The sequence below is a fragment of the Notolepis coatsorum genome, assembly GCF_963971535.1.
Source record: "Notolepis coatsorum genome assembly, chromosome: 4".
NCBI classification, from domain to species: domain Eukaryota; kingdom Metazoa; phylum Chordata; class Actinopteri; order Aulopiformes; family Paralepididae; genus Notolepis; species Notolepis coatsorum.
The window spans coordinates 157,608,715-157,634,878 of NC_140168.1; the positions used below are offsets into that span (position 1 = coordinate 157,608,715).

Genomic DNA, 26,164 nt, shown 5'->3' on the forward strand with positions numbered 1-26,164 from the left:
AGCCGTACTGTATTGTACCCATTCTGCAATCTGTTAAATAAAGTTGTCATTCACTCACTCACCCATTGAGGTCTTATTAGTCAGCAAATGCAAAAGCACGTCATAAAATCGGCCAATGGAAAGGGTTTAGTTACCGGCCAGGAAGTAGGAAATGCAGTCAATCGACCGGCTTCTTCAAGTTGCAGCTTGCAGCGCAACCCATGGTAGCTAGCACTGTCTTCGGAAAGTACAGTGAGTACATAATAATACATATGGATTTAAAGATGGTTTTCCGAAAGTAAATATTATTTGTAAACGCTGACATAAGGTGGGGACAGTGAGAGTCTGAGTAGCGCATCGCCTGCTTCAGAATGAGCAAGGTCCGACTACTAGGCCAACTACAGCTAACGTTAGGCTAACGGTAACGGACACGGCTAGCAGCAGCAGCATAGCAACGTCCCATCCATCCATTTGAATAGCATAGCCTTGGCTTCCGAATCCTTTTAAGTCGGTTGAAATGGGTGATAACGCGAATGTCATTATTCGTTATTATGGATGTCTTGCTGAATACATTAACGTTGCCAAGCCAACGACTGAAGGAGCACTGACCTCTTGCATTATTTGTCATTGATGAGGTCATAGCTGCCCATTGCTAAAAAAAAATTAGGTTTCTGAGTGTATTGACATTTTAAAATACAGAAGCATTTTTTAATACATGAATAATATATAGTACATGGTCATACAGTATTACATTGGATGAAGATGCCAATACTAGTGATGCTATGTCAGCATAAAGCTGGCTATAATTGCTTACTATCTGAACTGTAGTAGCCTAATACAGATTGATACTGTGTGTTGTATTATAGAGAGATGTTGCTGCTAGTACTGGGGGCCCTGCTGCTGCTCTTCTGCAACCTGGACGTATGGTACTTCCTACGAGGGGCCCAAGTGTTTATCCAGGCGTGGTTTCAACCTCGAATACGGGACATTCTGGCCGAGCAGAGTGTCGATGGAATGGTCCTCCCCCACGACCTGGACTACATGGGCCACATGAACAACTCCCGGTACCTGCGGGAGTGTGACTTTGCCAGGTTCCACCATTACATGCGGAACGGCCTTTTCATGGCCTCTCGCAAACTGGGGGCCAAGATGGTGGTGGGGGCCTCGACCATCCGCTATCGGCGCTCGTTGGCGTTCCGGGAGCCCTTCGAGATTCGAACGCGGGTGGTGGGCTGGGACGAGAAAGCCTTCTACCTGGAGCAGCGATTCGTGTCCAAGAGTGACGGCTTCATCTCCGCGGTCATGCTCTGCAGACAGAACGTTGTGCGCAGCAGCCCAGAGCAGATCATCGAGTTTGTGTGCAAGAGAAAGGTACGCAACAACAACATGGGGTGGAGAGGGCAGCTGAGTGGCGCAGTGGGCAAGGCTCTCGCCACTAACGCAGGAGATGCTGGTATCGAGCCCAGCTCTCGGCGTTGCTACCGGCTTGGCTGGCCGAGTGGCCGTCATACTAACACAATTGGCAGTGTTAGAGGGTGGGAAAGTCGGTGGGTGGGGATTGGACGTTGTGGACAGCGACTCCTACAGGTCGGTTGGTGCGCCTGTACAGCAGAATCATTAAGTATCTGGGGCAGCGTGAGCCTCCCACGCGTTACTCCTCGCCACCGAGAGATTGCGCTGTTCAGGTGAAAAGATGCGACAGCTGCCTCCTCGTGTACCGGAGGGGACACGTGATGCCAGGCTTGGTCCTCACTGCAGCCGACCAGTGGGAGGCATAGTCTAGCAACGTTCAAGGCAGGGGAGGGGAGAATTGGCGAGGTGAAATTGGGATGGGAGAAAAATAGAATAATAAGGAGAAAAAGTGGATAAAAAAAGAAAAACATGGGGCGGAGATGAATACTGTATGTTGGGGTACATCTCTAGTTGGGGGCTGTGTTATTAGTCTGTTAACACTTTGAGTGCCACGCCGGGTTTTCCTTTTTACCCCCTGAATGCCACCATCGGCGCCAATGTTAACCTTAATATCGCCTAATCTATGTTTTAAATTATGGCTATGTGTCTAATCTGCCCATCGCATTATCAAAGACTATTTTCCAGTCAGTGCTGTCAAGGCAGATTGGTTTTTTATCGCGTCATTTCCGTTTCAGAGCATTTAGAAAAGCACCCGTTTTGAGATAAAAAACAGCCCATTCTGGACCATTCTATGAAAATCGTCTTTTACTGGAATATTCCACAACGTTGATATTCGTCGGCCTTTTTATGAATAGTTTTCAAATAAACGCTAGATGATCAATATTATACGTGCACGCAAGCACATTCGGGCCGCGCACGGATAATCGCTGCGTTGATTTCCTCTTGGACTTTTACAGTGAAACCGAAAGAGCCCATTTCACAAAACAGCTTATAACTTCATCAAAATTAGTCTGATTATCCTAACACTGATAACAGAGTCCTTACCTGACATCAGATGGTATCCAACTGGTATATTCCAATTCCTGATCACCATTCGAAAAAATCGATAAGTGTATAGATCCAACGCGATACAGTAGAACTCCATGATCAGCGGGGCTCAGAGGCTCCAGAATGAACTGTGGTAACCCCGGCTGGATCAGTGGACTGGAAAATGTGGAGTACCGGAATTTTTTCCCCATCCATTTTCATTGAGTCCATTCCAAAATCCCTTATGTCATCTGAAAGATGATAGGGGGCGCTTTTTTCCACATATGATCTCCGGCGGTGCTCGTGTATACTCGGGTAGGCTCGCGTGATGCAATATGATTTCAGATCGCTTAAAAAAAAAAAAAAATCAGAGAAATCTCGTGTGGCAGTTAAAGTGTTAACTGCGTGTGTGTTACAGCTAATACTCGAGTTACAGCTATGTTACAGCTAATACACCAGATGGGTTGTTTTTGTTGATGAGGACCAGTGTTGTAGTAGAGTCTCCTTTACCCTAGTCCGAGTCCAAGTCGTCACGGTTGAGTCCACTCCACTTTGGCAGTCAAATAGCTGACATACAAATATATATATATAAAAAAAAAGGTCTACATTAAACAAATTACACAGTGGCCACCATTTCAAAGGGAGTTTATTTACTTTGTGACACAATAGCCAAACAAATGCACTAGCCATCAATATCTTATGCCAAATTATTAGGGCCTATTACAAAAAAAAATCAAATAACAAGTCTGAGTGCTCGTCTGCACCTTCCGAGTCCGAATGCAGTCAATGCTTGAGTCCAAGTCAGAGTCATCAGTGCTCAAGTCCAAGTCGAGTCACGAGTCCTGAAAATCAGTCCAGGGCCCTGTTCCTCGTACCTGGCTAACTGAGTTAGCCGGATAATTTTCAGGATAACTTGACGTAAGCCAGATCTTTCGGTTCCCCAACGCGTGATTGTCTAAATCACTATGGCAACAGATCGAAAAATTTGAACCTGCTCCAGAGCAGGTTTAGTTGAGTTAGCTGGATATAAGCTGGCCACTCCCTCGGAACAAAATGGCAGCTCTCTTCCTCAGAGATTGATTGATTGGAAACTTTATTAACAGATTGCAGAATGGGGTACAATACAGTACGGCTCAATACACACAATTGTTAAGGGGATGCAGACCCAGAGAAAGACTTTTGTCTCGTTTACATCAGGGTCCCCCATTTTCAATTCATAATGACATTTATGACATACACAATATACAGATATATATCATGACATTTATGACATGCATGACATACAGATATACAGTACTGTTACATTTGTGACATACAAGATATGCAAATATACAGTACTGTTAAACAGAGATCCTAACAGAAAATATATACATACGAGGGGGAGGAAACTGTACATTGGGAGGGGGTGGGTGGGTGGGAGGGAGTGTTTGGACATTTTATGGGGGCCAGTTTCGAATTGCAGCCTCCCGTAGGTGCTCTTTGATCCCATTATACCATTCTGAATAATGTTTTTGCGAGATGATTTCCAGAATGTGTGAAATAGGCCTATAATTAAAAACAATTAAATACATTAACACTTTGATTACTGGCCATTAACATGGTAAAACGTGGTTGAATGCCAGCACCCACTTCAATGATCGCGTCGTGAACGCATAATCTCTGTCTTAAATTATGGCTATGTGTCTAATCTGCCCGTCGTTTATCAATGACTTGTTTGCAGTCAACATTGTCGAAACGGATTTTTTTTAATCGTTTCATTTCCGTTTTATAGCATTTTGAAAATCCCTCATTTTCAAGGAAAATATAAAGATTCAGTGATAAAAGGCATTTACTGGAATATTCTGGAATACACAAACGGTCATTTTTCTGCCTATTTATGAATCGTTTTCAAATAAACGCTAGATTATCGATAGTATATGTGTACTTATGCACGCTATAGAAGCGGGCTGAAATATCGATTATCTCATTTCCTGATCGCTCGCACAGCCACACACACACACATAGGGCAAACGCTTATATCTCTGTGAAAATAGCTCTGATTATCCTAAGACTGGTAAAATAGATTCCTTACCTTAGATCAGATGTTATCCAAAAAGATTATTCCAATTCCTGATCGCCATTTCAAATATCGATCACGCTTATTGATTAGTGTTGGGTACTGTAAATACATAATCCACACGTTTTCCGGGCCGGCGAGCACAATGGATTCTTCAGTTGGCTTGAGGGAAAAGTAAAATGAGGAAACTGGCCACCCCCCCTTCGTCAGTGTAAAGTAATGGGGTGCAGTTACACAGGGAGAGACGATAGGGGGCGGTATCTTCCCAATTGAGCTCGGAGAGACTCTGCAGCACTAACCCGATGCTCGATTGATGAAATATGAATTCAAATCGCCAACAATAATAAAAAAAGACAAACAAACGGTATATAGCGTCGGGGGCACTCAAAGGTCGGCATGAACTAACGACAAAACACGTCCGTGGCACTCAAAGTGTTAAACTGGTAAAAGAAATGCGTTTGACATGTAAAATAATAGACCTAAAATGTTGATAATAAATCATATTCAGCCTATGGATTTCCTACATACTGCACGACACCTGTTTGAGCTGCGGGATGAGGCGCGCCTGTTTCTGATGGAGAATGCGTCCCAGCTCGCTGCCCACCTCCGATGCCGACTAGATATCAATAGACCTATCGCTAAGCCACGCCCCCTTTGAAAACTCTGACACAAAGCCGACCGTGAATGACTCTCGTTGACGATGGCTGCAGCCTTGCTTCACAGTCACGAAAGGGGCTAGGCCGCTGGAGATTTACCACAGCAGGTAATAGACTTGTTTTTTAAAGATAACACAAATATTTCATCTAGAAGCAGACAGAGGGTTACAATATGCAGTGGAAAAGTACGTTCATGAGATACACATTTACCTTAGACCTCCATGGTGATGCAAGCATTAGCTATAGATAACGTCTCAAGCATTACTTACAGTTGACTTGATTGAAGATTACAAGAACTTGATGATAATCCATGATTACTACTATTGCTGATACATTTAGTTTAAGGCTAGTGGTCCAACGCAGTATACGAGCTAGACCCGACAGTTGTGTCACTAGTCACTAGAATGAGGAAAAAAAGTGAGAGCTGTCACTTGCCAACAATCCTCCTCCATAAAGGGGTGAGACGTCAGAGAATGGTATGCTGCACATTCTAGTGTACATCAGGTCAAATGATTGATTACACTAACTATAAATGTATAGAGATTAGTGATAGAGACCAAAGTAAAAATACCTAATAATAAAATAGACCTAGGGGGCGACAGTGGCTTGGGAGTAGAGCAGTCGTCTGGTAATCCGGAGGTTCCCGTTTTGATTCTCGCTCCTCCCGGGCAGCGTGTCGAAGTGTCCTTGAGCAAGACACTGATGAGCAGGTTGGCACCTTGCATGGTTGCCTCCACCGTCGGTGTGTGAATGTGTGAGTGAATGGGTAAGATGTGAGAAACAAATTGTAAAGCGCTTTGGATAAAAATACCAATTTACCAAAATACCTGTAAATCACAGTAAATGGGTACAGGTCAGGACATAGCTTTTCTTATAACACTAAGTATAAGTTATATTTAATATAAATATAAATAAATGCATATACAACACATTCTCAAGATAGATCACTCTGATTAGAAAAGAAAACCCACAACTAAAGTGTACATAAATAGCCACTATTTTTAATATATACAATAAATATACATGGATTTACAGTTACACAAATGGATGTACGATATAAACTGGAATAGCGAACAATATCATGTGTTGTTGTGATACATCTATGGTAATTTAACATTATATTCTTCTAGTACCTCCATTATGGATTAATAGCCTGGTCTGTTGACATTTGCAATATCAGCAACTGTTGATGAAGATTAAGTACTTTAACATTGTAAACCAGCAATCTGAGGGACACAGAGCAGCATAACTGGACCACTTTAACACTTTCACTGCCACACACGAGATATCTCGGGTTTCCGATAGTTATGTTGAAAGCCACTCACGAGATTTCTCTGAATCTTTTTTTTTTTTTTTTTTTAGCGATCTGAAATCATATTGCATCACGCGAGCCTACCCGAGTATACCCGAGCGCCGCCGGCGATCAGATGTGGAAAAAAGCGCCCCCTATCGTCTCCCAGATGACATAAGGGATTTTGGAATGGACTCAATGAAAATGGATGGGGGAAAAAATCCTGTACTCCACATTTTCCAGTCCACTGATGCAGCCGGGGTTACCACAGTTCATTCTGGAGCCTCTCATCCCCGCGGAATCATGTACTGCACTGTACACACGTTGGATCCATACACTTATCGATTTTTTCGAATGGTGATCAGGAATTGGAATATACCAGTTGGATACCATCTGATGTCAGGTAAGGAATCTATGTTATCAGTGTTAGGATAATCAGACTAATTTTGTTGAAGATATAGGCTGTTTTGTGAAATGGGCTCTTTCGGTTTCACTGTAAAAGTCCAAGAGGAAATGAACACGGCGATTATCCGTGCGCGGCTCGAATGTGCTTGCGTGCACGTATAATATTGATCATCTAGCATTTATTTGAAAACGATTCATAAATAGGCGGACGAATATCAACGTTCTGGAATATTCCAGTAAAAGACGATTATCATAGAATGGTCTAGAATGAACTGTTTTTTACCTCAAAACGGGTGCTTTTCAAAATGCTCTCAAAAGGAAATTAAAGGTCAACCTCCACGTTGTATTTTTGTTCAATAAACAATGTGGACTAGGCCAACAGTGGCTTTCATGAAGAAGGGGGGAAAAAGTATTGAAATTGACCCAGTTTTAGTGTTTTTATCAAACATTTTGTCTGCCCAACACAATCACCACGCATGTGCATATTTTAATCAATGGTTCATACCGTGCGTGTGTAATCGTCACAACAGGTGCAGGACAACAGGGGCTCACCAGGGGGCGCTGAGAGTCACACAGCTAGTGGCAGGCAGAGAGCCTTGCTACCATAGATATATGCTTGCTACTACTAGCCGAATGGAAATGTATCTGTTTCACCTCACTATTGCTCCGTGATTATAGCCATCCATCCATCTCTAAAGCTAACCACTATTTGTAAAAGCCACAACCACGTTACCATATTTGTAATAATGTAAATCATTGTGTCGTTGTACACATATTGTGTTTATAACGTTAGTAGATAACATAGCTTAGCTTGGTAGCTATTGTTCTAACAACATATCCCGACATCCGGCTCGCTGGCCGGCATGAACGGCCGACCCAAAATGGTTCTCTCCTCTCTGTACACCCCGACCCGTCCCCACGGGTGCCCTGCCGGGGGGGCCCATGGACGCGACGGCGGCGGCAGCCGCAGGGCGCCCGAGCCCGCAAAGGCTAGTGTTACACGATAGCTATGAGCTAACTAGCGCTGTGGGCTCCGGCGCCCCGCGGCCGCGGTCGCCGTCGAGTCCACAAGCTCCTCCGCGGGGACGGGGGCACACAAAGAGGAGAGAACCACCCGCAGGGACGGCGGGCTATAGGCTAACGTCAGTGAGTGTAGTGGTCCCGACTGCGTGTAGCAGGGACGGCGGAGATATAGGCTAACTGTGATGCACCGAGTGAGCCACCATTGATCTAGTACTATGACCCGGACGGACATAAGGCATACGTTTCCTGAAGTGACGTCACGGCCGTGCTAGGTGCTAGTGTCTGATAAGCTTTTAGATTCGGCTCATTAATATGCACCTGTTGACCTGTTGCGACGTCGGCGTTTGATAAGCTTTTTTGATTCGCGCGTGCATGTTATTCGTGCGTGAACCTTTTTAACTCTTTCAGAGTGGCATTTCCGGTGTCAAATGGAAAAAAATAAATAATGAAATTATATACCAATGATGTAAACTACCCATAATTGATCAGTAGGGTTTAACCTGGAGGTTGGGCTTTAAGCGATAAAAAACCAATCTGCCTTGACAGCACTGACTGGAAAAGGATTCTTTGATAAGCGACGGGCAGATTAGACACATAGCCATAATTTAAAACATAGATTAGGCGATATTAAGCGTAACATTGGCGCCGATGGTGGCATTGGAGCGCTACCTCTGGCGCCACCTCGTGGCATTCAAAGTGTTAACAACCTTCAGGTCAATCGAGGGTTGAATGCACTGAAATACAAGAACACCCTATAGAATATGTACTTTTACTTTTGAAACTTAATACAGTACTGTAGTGATTGTAATGGTACATAATTCACCCACAAACCTATTGAAAATTTGTGCCGCCCGAACATTCTGGAACGTGTGTGATGATGTCATGGCAGTACATTCTAGAACCTTAGTCCTGCCCGATCATTCTGGAACGTTGGTGATGATGTCATAGTAGAACCTTCTAGAACCTCTTACCATTCCTATTGAGGCTACGTTTAGACGGAGAGAGTCTGAACAGAAACCTCAAAAGTCATCTTGCGGTCTCACTTTTTATTTTGCGTTTAGACTAGTGTTTTGGGATGGAATTCTCCGTGCAGACGAGGCTGTAACGACTCGAGACGACAGCCCCGCTGTCACACGATTGGCGCATATGTCACATGACGTGCTGTGAAGACCCGCCCTACTCTGCCTCTGATTCGCAGACTGTGGGTGGGGAATGTGATTGGACCAAAGCAGAGTCACTCACAGACAGTGGCTCCAGTCATACTAATAGTTGTGATAGCCGCGGGACAGATTCTTGTGTATTTAAAAGTACTGCCAATGTAGCCTTCAGGTGATCGCCATGGATAGAATCAGACATGCTTTGTTTACGCTTCTAGGCTACTGGCGCATGCCTGTGATGTAAGCAGTACGCACAACGAGAGCCGTGACAACCCTTTCATCATCATTTTATGCGGTTTGACAGTTTAGATGATAGTGCAAAGGTTTATCGTTTCTAGGAATTCCACCCTGGAAGGTAGTCTCACTTTTTTGCGGTTTCACCCCGTAAAAACGCTGTTTCCGTATAAACGAAAGGCACATCCGAAAAAATATTTTTGCGGATTCACCTGCTAGCGTTTCCGTCTAAACAGGGCCTTAAGCATTCTGTTTAGCTTTCTAGTAATGTCCACCTTCCATTGGGGGAGCCTGGTGCCCACAGGCCGGCACTCCTCATCTGGAGTAAGAGGGGAGGAGAGAGGGGTGATCATGCATTAAAGCGTTCCGTCTCCAGACGGATTTCCGTCAATTTGATTGGGGAGATCCGTCCATTTGATTTGCAGTCTGACGGAATTGGCTACCTGGTATAATATGATTTGTAGATGCATACACATTGAAACAAAATTGAGCCAATCAGAGGCGCCAAATATCATCACTCAGCGACTCGAGAGACAGGATTACGCTGCTCGCTCAAATGGAAGGAGTAAGCCGGCCACTAAAAAGAAAACCCACCGTGGGTTTCTCAGATGAAAAGGATCAGCGGGACCACCTAACAAAATAAAGTTTAAAGAGGAGAGGAGAGGATGTTTGAAGAGACTGGCTAGGCAGCGCTACTGGGGGCTGTAGTGGTGAGTTGTTAACTTGTTCCGTGTGCCGCAACTATGTCAAAACAACACGTTTGTCATTGTCGTGTTACTTCACAGTACAATACGTGAGTCCCCTGCTGTGGTTGTGAGTATAAGTTTATTAGCTTAACTCCGTAGCAACATCACACAGGTGTATCTGTTAGAGCCATATGAAATCCGTTTTATTTTTTTCCAAATTCCATTTAATTTTTTCCCAAATTCCGTTTTTTCCGTTTTAATATTTCAGAATTCTGTATTTTGCTTTGTACGCTCATTTTACCATCAGAAATAGTGTCTAATAAGTGGGAATGAATAAATGTCCACAATTTAATAAGATATAACAGTCCATTTAATAGGGCTGTCTTAAATACTTCGAAGCTTCGTTCGATGGGCATGGGATTCGAATATGAAAATAAAATTTGATTAAAAAATATAAAAATATAAATGATATATATATATTTTTTTGCAAAATCAACTCTGCCTCTCTTTGTTAACTACAACAAGCAATGCTGTTTGTTATTTAAGATGAGGTCGGACTCGGCACTGACAGATTTGTGTTCATTGTGCTGCTTTTATAAAGCCTCAAATGATGGCTTACAATATTTCATGAAAGCAAAGTGTTTTGTTTGTCTAAGATTTAAAAAGGTTTAAACTTTACAGCACTGACAAAGTTGAACACAGTGCTGTACAAGTCCCACAACATATTAAAAAAATATATATATATAATTTTTTTTAATATTTTTTTTTTAATTTACAGTTGATTCCATTTTTATTGCTCAATTCCGCGATTCCGTCCGCGATTCCGTGATCGCGGATTTCATATGGCTCTAGTATCTGTAGACAGTCTCCTCCCCACCGTATATTCTCTCCCCACCGTATATCTTTTTTCTACCATCCCCTCCTAATGTACGGTCTCCTCATATGTATATAATCTCTGTTAGGATCTATGGGTAACAGTACTGTATATTTCTCTCCCACCCACCCCCTCCTAATGTACAGTCTCCTCCCCATCATATCATGTATATAATCTCTGTTAGGATCTATGGGTAACAGTACTGTATATTTTCTCCCACCCACCCACCCCCTCCTAATGTACAGTCTCCTCTCTCCTCCCCATCATATGTATAATCTCTGTCAGGATATATGGGTAACATTACTGTATATTTGCATATCGTATATGTCACAAATGTAACAGTACTATAATATACCTGTAGACTGTAGTATGTCCCTATGCCATAAATGTCACTATGAATTGAAAATGGGGGACCCTGATGATGTAAACAAGACAAACGTCTTTCTCTGGTCTGCATCCCCTTAACAATTGTGTGTATTGAGCCATACTGTATTGTACCCATTCTGCAATCTGTTAAATATTGATTGATTGATTGAACATTTTATTAACAGAATTGCAGAATGGGTACAATACAGTACGGCTCAATACACACAATTGTTAAGGGGATGCAGACCAGAGAAATACTTTCGTCTTGTTTACATCAGGGTCCCCTATTTTCAATTCATCATAACATATATGACATACAGATAGACAGTACTGCTACATCTATACATTTATGACATACCAGATTTACAAATACAGTATTGTTTGTGATACAAAAATAGTCTAAAAAAGAGAGTATATACATTGGAGGAGGTTGGGTAGGTGGGGTGGTACATTGGAGGTGGTTGGGTAGGCGGGTGGGGTAACTGTACATTGGATTATCGACAAAACCTTACTTGGTCCCAAGAAGAGGGTCTCGTGTATTAAATAAAGTTTTCACTGGTAAATCCAGTAGCAATACACACAATTGTTAAGGGGATGCAGACCAGAGAAAGATGTTTGTCTTGTTTACATCATCAGGGTCCCCCATTTTCAATTCATAGTGACATTTATGACATACACAACATACATGACATCATGACATTTATGACATAGGGACATACATGACTTACAGGTATAGTATTGTACTGTTACATTTGTCTCATATGATATGCAAATATACAGTACTGTTACCCAGAGATCCTAACAGTAAATATATACATATGATGAGGAGGAGACTACATTAGGAGGGGGTGGGTGGGTGGTAAAAAATATATACAAACGGTGGGGAGGAGACTGTCCATTGTTGTTGTGGCATAATTGTGAAACGTGTTTAGTCCCTTGTTTGTATGATAACAAGCCGTTTAGTTCATGGTTCAAAGTAATGGGAAAGGGGTGCTAGCTCGCCATCAATCAGAAGCTAGCCACAAGACTTGCATTCACGCTCTCCAGCACACAGCCTCCCTGCCTGGCACAACAACCACAACAGTAGGGTATATAGTCACAGTCAGGACAACAAGTACAAGTAGGCTCCCTTAAAACGCTAACGCTATTAAAAAAAATACAGTGGAGATTAAAATAAGAATATGACTTGGCCTGAAATTCGGTCAGGAGATTATTTTTTTGCTTTAATCCCTGGATGATGGATAAGGAGAGAGGGGTGATGGATAAGGGGAGAGGTATGAGGGGGAGATGTGAATGAGGAGAGAGGGATGAGGGGGAGAGGTGAATGAGGAGAGAGGGATATTATTCAGTTAATATATTCAGTTCATCCATGACATGATTGTAAAGCTGCACACATTCCATGATGCTCACTTTAGTCCAAAAACATAAATCAGACCTCTTTCATTGTCACTCATGTCCTGTCTTGGGTTGACCTGTGTCGTCTCTGTGAGGGCAGTAACATCTCCAGCACACCTCATTCTGTGAAAAAAACACAAAAAGCTGAGTATTAGCTAAGCATAGACAGATAATAATAGTTCATTTATGGAGCATCTTTCATACATAAAATGCAGCTCAAAGTGGATTTTATTGACAACAAACATAACAACTTTGACAGATCAACATTTGTGTTTGCCTTGTCAGGGATAAAACGAAAAGTCCAGGACCTATTTACTGTTTACATTGTTGTCCCTGTTGTTACTGGTTTCAAGTGGCACTATGGCATCTGAAGTGCATCGAGCATTCTTAGTGCATGTAGTATTCATGTTATTAGTATTCTGTTGTCTGTTAGCCAGTTCTTTATTTTATACTATCAATGGTGGTCACTACATTACATCTATAACTGTCCTTGTTGGTCATCATTTCCACTGTTATGCACCTGGCTTGCGGTAACGTTGCTGACGTTATGATGCAGAAAGCTAACCTTATGATACAGAAGGCTCACGTTATGATGCAGAAAGCTAACCTTATGATACAGAAGGCTCACGTTATGATGCAGAAAGCGAACCTTATGATACAGAAGGCTCACGTTATGATGCAGAAAGCTAACCTTATGATGCAGAAATATCTGCGGTATCGTTACATGTTGGCAGCTAACGTTAGCTAGCTGCTAACGTTAGCTAACTGGGCTGGATATACGATAGCTAGTTCGCAGTCAAAGTCAAACGTTAGCAAACTAATAGTTTGGTCTACGTTTCTAATACATGCCGTCAAAGGAAGTTCCAAGTCAGTCAGAAGATCCTTAGGAACTTCTACTCATGTACAATAGAGAGCATCCTGACTGGCAACATCACCGCCTGGTTTGGGAATAGCACTGCACAAGACCGTAGCAGACTACAAAGAGTGACACGTTCAGCCGAACGCACAATTGGAGGGGGGCTTCCCACCCTCCAGAACATTTACAACAAGCGGTGCAGGGGGACAGCTAAGAGAATTATTAAGGACTCGAGCCACCCGAACAACTGCCTCTTTGAACTGCTGCGGTCAGGCAAGCGATACCGGAGTCTTAAGGCGAGCACAGAAAGACTCAGAAGAAGCTTCTATCCCCAGGCCATCAGGCTGCTAAACGAACAATAAACACTATGCAACAACCATCAAATGCACACAGCACACACACCCACACGCACACACTCACTTAAACAAACAACACACTGCAGCACCCACTCTCCACACTTTAGATCACACAAACACACTTTATATTTATTGATAAAGGATTTGCACTACAACTCGTACACCTACTGTAAATTGTACCTAAATTGCACCTCATCCCATTTCTGCCTTGCACTATAGTATTGTATATTAGTACACTGCATAGTATTGTATATTATATGGTAACTCAGTTACGTCTATTCTGCATTGAACATTGTACATATGTATACTGAACACTGACCTTTTTTTACTTCTAATTTACATGCTATACTATGTTATTTTATTTCATACTTATCTTGTCTTGCAGTCTCTGGAGCATAACAGTAAGAAGCATTTTGTATAAAAGTATTCTGTACTTCTGTATGACAACTATTAAAGAAACTTGAAACTTGAAATATTATGTCTTTATGAATTGACCTTACCTTTGAGCAAACACAAGTGTCCTTGGTAATGGTATTCACATTCAGTTGTGTATGTGGTCGACGACACAACATCCATCGCTTGCATTTCTCTAGTTTTCGTTTTGGGCTTCGGGAAAGGTATGAAATATACTCCTCCATCCAGTCTTTCAGGGTACCTGGTGTCCGAATTACAGGTACCCCACGTTAGTGTTGTCACGATACTGGAATTTCGACTTCGATACGATACCTTGAAAAGTATCGATACTTCGATATTATTTCGATATATAATTTTTTTAAATTTTTTTTAAATTTTTTTTTTTATATAACATTTAGCTTTAAATTTAGCTTCTCTCTGGTACTATAAGAGAAGATAAATATAACAATTTTAAAACCCTTTGTTTATCTTTAGATCACACATTTAAAAATAACTTCATCTCACTTCAATCATTTTTATTGCAAATGCAGAACATGGTATTTTCTCAAGCAGACAGATGTAAACACTGTAATCTGTGTAAGGCTGAGCCCGAACCCTGTTTTTAGGGTTCGAACGTTCGCCAGGGTTTATCGAACGAACGTTCGAACGTTCGTTTTTTTAAATTTTTTAATAAAAAAAATGTTTAATACATTTTTTTTTCATTTTTTTAATAATACTTTTTTTTTTATTGTATTATTATAGATCCTACGGAGGGCGGCATTGCATAGTCTATTGGTGAAAAACATGTTGTTTACAGTGGTGGCTGTTCATGTAAACATGTAATTAAACAAAGCACTCAGAAGAAAATAAACAAGCTACTGAATCAAAGTATGATAAACAATAGCCCTTGCAGTCACGTAAGGGGCTAGATAAACAAATGCATTCGTTTTGTGGCATTAACGTTATATAGTTAGTGTTACACGTTCAATAACAGGTATTCACTCTTGGTCGACGGGGAGGGGAGCCGGGAGGAGAGGCGCACGCCTCGGCTCAACAGACCCATCCACAGTCTACCTCAGAACGGCCGGGCTCCCAACACGCCTGCCGCCCGTCCGCCCTACCACCGTTCAGAGGTAGACGGTGGATGGGTCTGTCCACCGTGCGCCTGCTGTTGTTTCCAACGCAACCACCTCCCGCCATGAAGCTCGCGCTCCGTGGCCGAAAAAGGATGGTATTCATTAATGATCCTAATCTGCAGGTTCACCTACGGAAACCTTGTTACCGATTACTTCCTCGGCGGGGAGCTAACTACGGCTCCCCGGTAGCTACGGTAAGTCTGTTGAGGCTTGCCGATTGGTGGTAACAGCAGAGGCGGGTGCAAGCGGTGTGACGTAATTGGCAGAATCGCCTGTCAATCAAAATAGAGCTCTGGTTGAGAAATAGTATCCCGCTGCAGCCCGGCAGACCATACTGGTTGAGCCGAGCGCCTCGCATTCACATCACCTCAACCCTGTGCGCATCCTTTATTTTTTTTTCACCGAACGTTCGAACCTATTAATTAAAGTCCGAATGTCAGCGTAACGAACGAACGTTCGAACGTTCGGGCTCAGCCTTAAATCTGTGTTGCATGTACCTGACAAACTGAACTGTTTATATTACAGTTAGTAACAGTTTCGTTTTTATTTAAAGATAACGAGAGAGAGAGAGAGAGAGAGAGAGAGAGAGAGAGAGAGAGAGGTAGCGGTAGATAGAGAGAGAGAGGTAGCGATAGAGAGAGAGAGAGAGAGAGGTAGCGGTAGATAGAGAGAGAGAGGTAGAGAGAGAGAGACTATGCTCGGAGCATTTTAGTAACGTTACATTTTCAACAAGATTGCTGCTATTTAAACACTTGATGGAAACGGGGTAACGTTAACCTTATGTCGACTGTAGTATTGTATGACCTCGACATAACGTTTACACGTTAACGTTACTCCGTTTCCATGCAGTAATTATAACGGTGGCCAGCTAAGCTAAGGGAGCTAACTGCTAGCAGTAGCTAACGTTAGCTGGTAGCTGTAACGTTACAACGAATCAGCTGTTTATAGTATGCGCCATCAGTAGACAACGTATCATGTATTAAACTAGAGTTAATGGTTTAATGCTTCAGTCACAGTGACGTTGAAAGAGCAGCTGTCACGAACCTCTTTAATTTCTTTATGGAGATCGGCGCTGGCACTGCTAACACCGCTTGCAAATATCATTGGGGCATTTGTAGCTTGTCCTTCGTTGTTTACTTGAAACCCGAAGTACCTCCAAACAGCACTTCTGCTGTTTTCTTTATCCACAAGCACAAGTTGCGGAGGCTCTGCATTTACCATCTTCAGCTAAAATGTTTGTTTACTAACTGAAGAAGACGGCTCTCTGTGACTCTGTGAGGGGGAGGGCTGGACTCGGAGGAGCCGGGGGGCAAGCGCGCTGAGCGCTCTGAACAGCACGTCAACAACTTGCGGTAGAACACTCGCCAGCTGGTACCGATACTGCAGAAAGTATCGGTACTTCGGGAAATGAGTATCGAAGCCGTTTTAAATATTCAGTATCGATATGTATCGATACTTCGATATTTTTGACAACACTACCCCACGCACAGCGTTTCACCATCGGATATTAGGTAGATAATAACATATAAACTGAACTCTTCACAGTGGTTTCGATCACAGCCGTCTGGTTTGATGCGCCACAAATGGGTTTTCTCTTGTTGTCCGACTATTCTCCAAGCTAGGATTTTTGCTGTGATATGATTGGACAAATTCTATTTGGGGCGTGGTTTAGCGACAGGTCTATTGAGGGGGAATACGCACAGCTATACCTACCTATTCGAAAAAACATTATCTGCATTGACTTATATAAAAAAAAAGTACAGATCACGTCTGAATGAATGTGGAGGATGATCTCCGAGTCGCTGTCTCAAATTAAACCCAGACTGGACATATGCCCATCCATCTCATTAGGTGAGTTGAACATTATAGCCTTCTAAATGAAACACGCTATATGTATTCATTTTATGGTTGTTTGATTATTGTGTTATTTTGTGTAGTTATTGTGCGTGTGAAAAGCCTCCAATGCATCAAGTCAAGTCAAGAGTTTTATTTGTCACGGCATACAAGTATACAATGAAATGCGGGTGGTCTTGCCCGCAACGATGTGCAATACAGTAGTAACAACATATAATAGAATCCAATAAAACAACATTGTGCAATAAACAAGTAACATAGTAGGGCATATTGGTATTTGTACATAGTTATTTACATATTTTATACAATCTCAGGTTATGCTATACTATTTTTAAAGTGACCTTTCCTTAGTGGCCATAAGTGTGGGCGTGTGCAGCATGAGTGTGTGCTTGCTCATGTTAAAGTGGCTGCTAGTGTGTGAGCGTGTACAGTGTGTGTGTCGTGTGTGTGCTTGTGTGTGTAGAGTTCAGTGTTCAAGGCTCTGATGGCCTGGGGGAAGAAGCTGAGCCGAAGCCTCTCTGTCCTAGTAGCTGGGGTTCGCAGGCGTCTGCCTGACCTCAGCAGCATGAACAGGCTGTTGTTGGGGTGGTGTGGGTCTTTCATTATTCTGCAGGCTCTGGATTTGCACCTCTTGTTGTATAGAACCTGCAGGGGTGGTAGTGCAATACCCGTGGTACGCTCGGCTGAGCGCACCACTCTCTGTAGGGCAGGGCTATTCAACTAAATTGTTCAGGGGGCCACATTGTCAGAAACCCAAGGGGCCAGGGGCCGGACTGCCACGGCGCCTCCCCGTGCTATGAATATATGTACACTTGACACAACACGCAACCACATTTTCACAACTTTTATTTAACTACATTGCAAAAGTAGTATACTTTTCAAAAAAAAGTGCTTCATTTATGTGCCACATCTGCAACATCTCCTGCAGAAAGTGCTTCATTTATGACTGTGCAACAACTGCAACATCTCCTCTTCAACATTTCAATATAAAAATAAAATAAAAAACAAAAAAGTGCATGATGTGCATCTGAACATTCTAACATCAACACTTGAACAAAAAAACACATTTATAGTGCAGCTGAGCTTATGAAAAAGTGCTTCATGTCTGTGCAACAACAGCAAATCACAGCATCTTATTAGCACTTATTGTCCACTCTTAACTCTCAAACATCAGGGGGGTGGGGGGCAGACAGGCCTAGCCTACATACACACAGGGGTGTAGCTCCAGATTCTGGGCCCCATGAAAGAATTTATTTGTAGGCCCCCAGTGAATGCGAGCGTGCGTAAGCGCGCAAGCGGAATTTTGTTTGGCAATTTTTTTATTGATAAACGCATAATATGGTTTTTACCTATACATTCGGATCAGCAGTTCAGCACCTGCACTGTTGGTGGGTGAGCCTAGTAAAGGATGTCGCATTGCGTTCATCTTCAATGAATGGACCAATGCAATAGTCTACCAAAGCCCCCCCTCTCTCTCTATATACACACACACACACACACACACACACACACACACACTTCAGAAACAAACATAGTATCAATGAGAGCATCAATAATACACGTGAGTGATGTCTAGTATAAAAAAAAAAAAAAAAAATGTTGGCCCCCCCCCCCCAGTCCTTGGAATCATCCTAAGCTACCCCCCCCCCCCCCAGCTACGCCCCTGCATACACACATCTAATGAGAGCGATTGCACTTATTTGACTGGGCAATGGCAGAGAAAGAGGGTTCATAGGAAGTGAGGGCTACCCGCAAACAGTGATGCAAATGCTCATTTGTCAAGGGGCACGGTTGCTTGTTTTAATGGCATTCATGTGAGAGAAACTGGATTCACAGGTGTATGTTGAGCCAAACATTGTTAGCACAGATATTGCCAGCGTTTTTATTTTGGGGAATGTCTTGACATGAATACACTTTATCCAAAATGTTGTGGTGGATTCATTCTCAAGTGCCTGCTTCAGAGCAGATGATGCTTGCATGTCAATTATTTCAAGTTGCAGGAGACCTTCATCAATGTGAAGTGATGCAAGGAACTCTTGTCCTTTTGTGGAAATAGCAGCTACATTGGCAAATGGGTTGCTCACAAAATGCATCAATTCTCTGGACATGTCAAATTCATCAAATCTTTTTTTTTTATTATTTTTTATTTTTTTTTATTATCATGTAATCTTTGGCGGGCCGGTCAGAATCATCCCGCGGGCCGGATCTGGCCCGCGGGCCGCCAGTTGAATAGCCCTGCTGTAGGGCCTTCTTGTCCTGTGCCGTGCTGTTTCCATACCAGGCAGTGATGTTTCCAGTCAAGATGCTCTCTACAGCTCCAGAGTAGAAGGACTGGAGTATCTTCCCAGATACTCTGAACTTCCTTAACTGTCTCAGGTGGTAGAGGCGCTGCTTCGCCTTTTTTACGACTGAGTCTATGTGTGTTGAGTTGTTGACCATGTCAGATCCTCTGAGATGTGGACCCCCAGGTACTTAAAGCTGCTCACCCTGTCCACGGTAGCCCCGTTTATCCTCAGTGGTGTGTGTGTCTCCTGCTGTCCTCTCCTATAATCCACGATCAGCTCCTTGGTTTTACCAATGTTCAGGAGCAGGCTGTTGTCCTGGCACCAGCGTTCCAGTACCTCAACCTCCTCCCGGTAGGCCTTCTCGTCGTTGTCCGAGATCAGCCCCACCACCACTGTGTCGTCCGCAAACTTCACTATGGAGTTGGAGCTGAACTTGGCCACACAGTCGTGTGTGTATAGTGAGTACAGCAGGGGGCTCAGAACACAGCCCTGGGGGGACCCGATGCTCAGGGTGATGGTGTTGGAGGTCTGACCCCCCACCCTGACCGCCTGGGGCCTTTCGCTCAAAGTCCAGTATCCAGGCGCTCAGAGCGGAGCTCAGACCCAGCTCGATCAGCTTGTCCACCAGTCTGGTGGGGACTATGGTGTTGAACGCTGAGCTGTAGTCAATGAACAACAGTCTCACATAGCCCCCATTCTAGCGGTCAAGGTGAGTGAGAGAGGGTGCTGTGCAGTACCTGGGAGCAGGGTTTCCGTTAGAAAAAATTGTTGTCGGTCTCCGTGACCTGCAAGATTTCAATCTACCGGACAAATGAGATTAATTCCGGTCATAGTTTAGAATAAAGAATGTCATCCTCAAGGCATGTAGATTTATAATATTATTACTTAAAACTAGGCTACTTTTGCGTATACAGTCATTAATTAATATATTCCAAATAAAATAAGTCCCTCGATACTCCGTGCTGCTGCTGACTTGAACTAAAATAGACCGCGTATGTGGGCAGTCGGTCCGACAATAAACAGCAGTCTGTTATAATCACATTTTTATGAGCTAACGAATTCCGTTATATTGGACATTTGTATTAATTATATCAAGCGAAGAACTGAGAAAGCAGAGAGGCGGCAACATTATCGTGGTTTGCGTGACGACTCTCTCCACCTCGCAACAACTTATTTGCAAAGAGTATGGCGCTGCAGAGAAGCTCATTCAGCTGTTATTGGCTCTTTTCTGGGAACCGCACAACAGCGCCCCCCACCCAACATTGGCTGAAAATGGCCGAATTGGAGTACTGATGGAATACTGCATTGTGCCGTTGCCTCTCTGGCTCTGCAGCTTCACATGCACTCGCACACCCAGCACTAAGCTCTCGCTGACAACGTCGTTGTCATTATTAGAAGCAACGAGGAAACAAATGTAATGATCGTTTCGTTCATCGCATAGGCTATTTAATTTTAGCCTATTTTAATACAATTCAAATAATCAAATTGTGCTTAGACTCAGGGAATTATTTTCACCGGACATTAAGACCGGAGATATTAAATAAGTCGGACTTCAACAGATTTTGCCGGTCAAAAACCGGTAATTACCGGCTAACGGAAACGCTGCCTGGGAGACTGCATCGTCAGTGGACCTGTTTGGCCTGTATGCAAATTGCATGGGGTCCATATCACTGGGAGGCACAAATGTGATCCTTGACCAGCCTCTCGAAACATTTCATGGCCACAGAGGTGAGTGCCACCGGTCTGTAGTCATTGAGACATGTTGGGGAGGGTTTCTTTGGTACAGGGATGATGCATATGTGTGCGTGTGAACGTTTGCATGTTTCAACCACATAATAGTGGGGGTCGCCGCTCTCTGACACCTTTATTTCGGGGGGGTCGCGGCCTGAACTTTAGGAACAATGTATTTATTATATTACATGATGCCTACTGTAAGCGCATACAGTAGGCTACAGATATCCTCATGTATCTATTAATTCGTATAAATTAGATATATTCTTTGGGCTTGTTTTTGTATACTTATTCTGAAAGAGTTGAAATAATAATTTTCGCTAGCAAGATCTCATTCGATTATTCATTCCATTAAGCCTATTGCCAGCAGGCACATTTAAATAAATATAATCTGATTGATTGGGGTAATAAGAGACTTAAAATGTGCCTATAGATTATGCATTTAACTTGTCGGCGAGGCTATTGAGCCGTACTGTATTGTACCCAGTCTGCAATCTGTTAGTAAAGTTTTAAATCAATCAATCAATGCCGTTAGAAAATCAGGATTTCTGCGATCGACACCTGCTGTCTTTTCAGGTGAGGCGTCCGCTCGCAATTATCCTGAGTATCAAGTCTGGTTCGAATTAACGAGACTAGCATTCGAGGAACAGGGAAAGCCCGGATTCAAACATCGGGTTAATTGAATCTGGATAATGGGACTTTTGATCGACTTAGTTGAACCAGGTACGGGGAATAGGGCCCAGGACTCTGACTCGAGTACTACAACTCGCACTTTGATTATATGCACTTTTACTGTAAATTGTGCCTCTATGCATTATGCACTTTACTATGATGTTGTGTCCTTAGCATTTGTCCTTTTATACTGTGTTTTTTCATACCGTCCATGTTTTTCTTTGTTGTACTGTTTCTGCTCTGCTCCTGTATTGGTTTAGTTGTAGACAGTGTTGCTCTGTACCTGTATTCCAATGTGGATTCGTCCATACATGGCAAATCAAATCTCTGACTCTGATGAGGACAGTAGAGAAGTCACCATTTTAGAAGTAGGATGCACTTTTGATTATAGTCTGTTACATTACCATTGATTAGTATAAAGTGCTCATTGTCTTGTATCAATGTAACATAACAACACGAAACGGTAGCCAAAGTAACAAAAATATGTTTAATTATATTTACCATGGTTTGAAGGTGAAGAAATAACATACAAATTATAACAAACAATTGACAGGACTGTGCAGACAGGATCAGCCTCCACATACACACGAGAGAGAACAGATATTCACAAGGGGATGACGAGAACAAGAAACACCTGGCCTGATTACAAATGGATACACCTGGGAGGGAAACGACAAAGGACTACAGGAACAATACAAGGAACTACACCTAGACACCACACATCACACTGGAGACACCGATCAGGATATGAACACAGGATACAAACACACCCACACAACAGTCTGGAAGAGGCATTTCTTACCACAGTTGTAAAGTACCAACTGCTCAAGGATGCTGTTACACAGCTTGGGTACAAATGTAAATGTTTGGTGTTTATTATTTGGAAGCCTGCAGGTGGCAGGAGCAAAGCGCAAAAAGCCAAAAGCGAAGGCAAAGTTCTGCTCTAAATCTGTGATAACTGGCAGTCACCACATTTGGACCTTTGTCCTTTGATGCAGTGGCGAAGTTTCGTGGTTTTCTTTATGCTGTTAATTTTCAGGTTCCCTTATCAGTTCATCAGCTGGCATTTGTTTTCTGCGTAGTTCTAACCATGCCTTATGTGACGACCTACAGGCCACTCCCACTTACTTCATTTCCTGTAAACAAAAAGGCCGCTGGAAGACTCCCTTTAATTTTCCCATTTCCATGTCAATATTGTTTTGGAAAATGGCACAGGCTGGATTAGTCCTCGACAAGGACCAATTCAACTGTCTGGACGTACTGAAGGATCCGGTGACCATTCCTTGTGGACACATTTGGAGGAGACGCTGCTTCCTGTACTCATTAGACTAGATACACGTGTTGTACTGAGATTGTACTCCTTGTCCAATCAACAGTCATCTCCTGCCTCGACTACTGCAACGCACTGCTTGCTGGCCTCCTGGCCACTGCCACCAAGCCTCTTCAACTCATTCAGAACGCAGTGGCCCGCCTGATCTCAAACCTACCGAAGTCGGCCCCCACTTCTTAGGGACCTGCACTGGCTCCATTTCTGCACGAATCCGCTTCAAGGCCGTCGACCTGTCATACTGTGCGGCAAAGGGAACCGCTCCCACCTACCTCCGGTCAATGGTCTCTATCTACACACCCTCAAGACCCCTACGCTCTGCATCTTCTGGCCGCCTCAGACCTACTCCTATCCAAGCTCCGGGAGGGTCATCAAAGAGAAGTCGCCTATTCTCAGTCCTTGCCCCACAATGGTGGAATTAACTACCCACCCCAGTTAGGACAGCCGAAGCCCGTCCAATCTTTCGCCGTCGACTAAAGACTCGCTTCTTCAAACATTATCTGAAATAAGAAAAATAAAATAAAAAAAATCTAACCCTAACTAACTAACCTTACTGTCATGCACTTGTCCTAATAAACTAACCTACACTGTAGCACTCAACACTTTGATGAACATTGTTACTCAGCTGATAGAGTTGTACCCTTCCTGATGACTTGTCATACAGAACTTGTAAGTCGCTTTGGATAAAAGCGTCAGCTAAATGACTAAATGTAAATGATTGATTGAAACCTTTATTTATACTCAGGTGAGCTCTGAGGTGAGGCCACCTCATTTACAGAACTGAGTGTACAACAAAATAAAACAACAAAACAATGTGCAGTGCAATCAGTTAAAAACAGTTACAACATGAATCATAGAGAAATTAAATCAGACATTTAAATTCCGTAAGGAAATTTGACTGAATGTCATTCCAGGACTTTGGAGCTGCATAAGAGAATGCTGTCCTGCCAAGTCCTGTACTAGTCTGTGGACTAGTGTGATCCAGTTACTAGATTGTGTTTGATGGGCTGGAGCATTCCTGTCCAACAGGGCAGCTACAGTATATACGGTGGCTGTTTACTGGAATGGTTGAGATTCCATTGTTTTGTGCATCAATTATAGAATAGAATAGAAATACTTTATTCATCTCTAGGGAAATTTGGCACTACAAATGGCTCACAGTAAACCGTAAACATTTAGGTAGACAAAAACAAAGTCACGAATAAGAATAAGCCTAACAATAAAAGATGGTCCGGGATATACATTTCCTATGTTATATTCTAATATAAAATATACTAATATAACATTTCTTATGTTACATTCTAATATAAAATATACAGTACAAATATCCAGAATATACAGTAAGTATAAAATTGTACTATGAAGGTCTAAAAGTAAAAGTCCAGGAAGATGTTACCGTCACCCTGTGCTCAGTGATGCAGTGAGGCACAGTGATGAATTATAAAGTCTGATGGCTGTTGGAATGAAGGACTTCTTGTGCCGTTCAGTGCTACATCTTGGGGAGTATTGGTTATGGTTTGTGTTCAAGGCTCTTTGTCTAAAATGTGAACACAAATAAAGCTCTTAAAATGTGTGTGTGTGTTTTGCAGGTCGAGTGCCCCGAGTTTCCCGAGGACCTGCAGCACTGGATCAGCTTCATCTCAGCCAGCAGCCTGGCCCTGAGAGCCGAAAGTGGGCTGGAGGAGAAGAGCAAGTGAGGCCCCGTCCCAGGACACCCTGCCTCTGGACCAGTAGTCACCCCGACATGTCATTGCACGCACGCACACACACACATACGCACATGCAGTGAAACTCTCTAGTTCCATTCCCCAAGACTTCATGTGACCCATCTTTATCAGTCCACCCCCTACTGGGCTGTCTATTCTCTGTATGGCATGAGCAGAACTACTTAAGATGGCTGAATGAATACTTGAACTCTGAAATATCCCATGTTATGAAATGTACTGTATGCACTGGGATACAAGGGATGGGTAAAATTTGAGATGGCCTTGATTCGATAAGAGTCAAAACGATGATGAATGATTTGCACTTCAGACGCAAGTGGGTACAAGAATATAGGGAACAAACTCCATGTAGCTTATAGATGACCTGACCATGCATTGATTATTGACTTTTACAGACCTTTGTTATTATTAGGCAAATCCTAACTTTGGATAAGCATGTGGAACACAAGGAAATCTTACATTGACATCAGTGCATGTTTTTGAAACAGGCTTGAGTTTTGTGTGCCTGTTGATCATATTTAAAGGTAGTTCACACTGACGTGAGTTATAACAATTACTTTTTGCAAAATGTAGTCATAAATTACCTGAATGGACCGGAAGAGTACAAGTATTCCATTAGATTTGTCCCTCTGCAACGCACAAGGTAGCCCAAAACAAACAGACAATTGGAGAAATTGCTAATATTAATTAAGCTTATTTTGACTTCCTACTATCATTTATCTGGCATGGACACATATCATTTGAAGGGATTTCTTAATCGGTATTATATTGCGTGTCTGATTTGGGTTAACACGCACTTAAAGGGCGGGTTGTATGTAAGGTTTTGCATTTGGTCTGACTCGACCGTGAAGGTGTTCTTACACCAAGAGAAGCCGTCTGCCATTTTCTCATTACAACACTGTCGTAAAAACTGTTCAGCATTCGACACTTGTTTTTTTATCCTTAAGATAAGACTTCTCAAAATCCCTAACCTGCCCTTTAATGCACCAAAGCTTCTTGTTTGTGACCAAAGTAATGTATCGGCATTTCTGAAAGTATTTATAGATATTATTTATAATAGTTGTACGTGTGTCCAGAGTTTTATCAATGCACTGAAAGTGAAGCTTGTGGAATTGATTGATGGTGAAAATGTACATTTTAAAATATATGTTGACTATTTATTTTCAAATTGTTATTTTGCTATTTAAATATAATTTATTCAAATGGTTTCATATATTATACTTTGATTTCATGTGTGTTAATTATTTAAATGCATTTTTAATAAATAAT

At 42.6% G+C, this 26,164-nt stretch overlaps 1 protein-coding gene across 1 annotated transcript; it reads left to right on the forward strand.

Annotated features, from left to right (window-relative positions):
- Window positions 1–150: 150 nt before the first annotated feature.
- On the forward strand, window positions 151–26,151 carry LOC311227790 (protein THEM6-like). The gene is made up of 3 exons (XM_084313601.1): window positions 151–231; window positions 846–1,350; window positions 24,761–26,151. The coding sequence occupies exons 2-3, from the start codon at window positions 850–852 to the stop codon at window positions 24,866–24,868; spliced, it is 609 nt and encodes a 202-aa protein (XP_084169727.1). The 5' UTR covers window positions 151–231; window positions 846–849; the 3' UTR covers window positions 24,869–26,151.
- The last annotated feature ends 13 nt before the right edge of the window (window positions 26,152–26,164 follow it).

Coding starts and splice junctions, on each gene's coding strand:
- LOC311227790 (XM_084313601.1), top strand. CDS start 850: ATGTTGCTGCTAGTACTGGGGGCCCTGCTGCTGCTCTTCTGCAACCTG. Junction 1,351..24,760: donor AGTTTGTGTGCAAGAGAAAG/GTACGCAACAAC, acceptor TGTGTTTTGCAG/GTCGAGTGCCCCGAGTTTCC.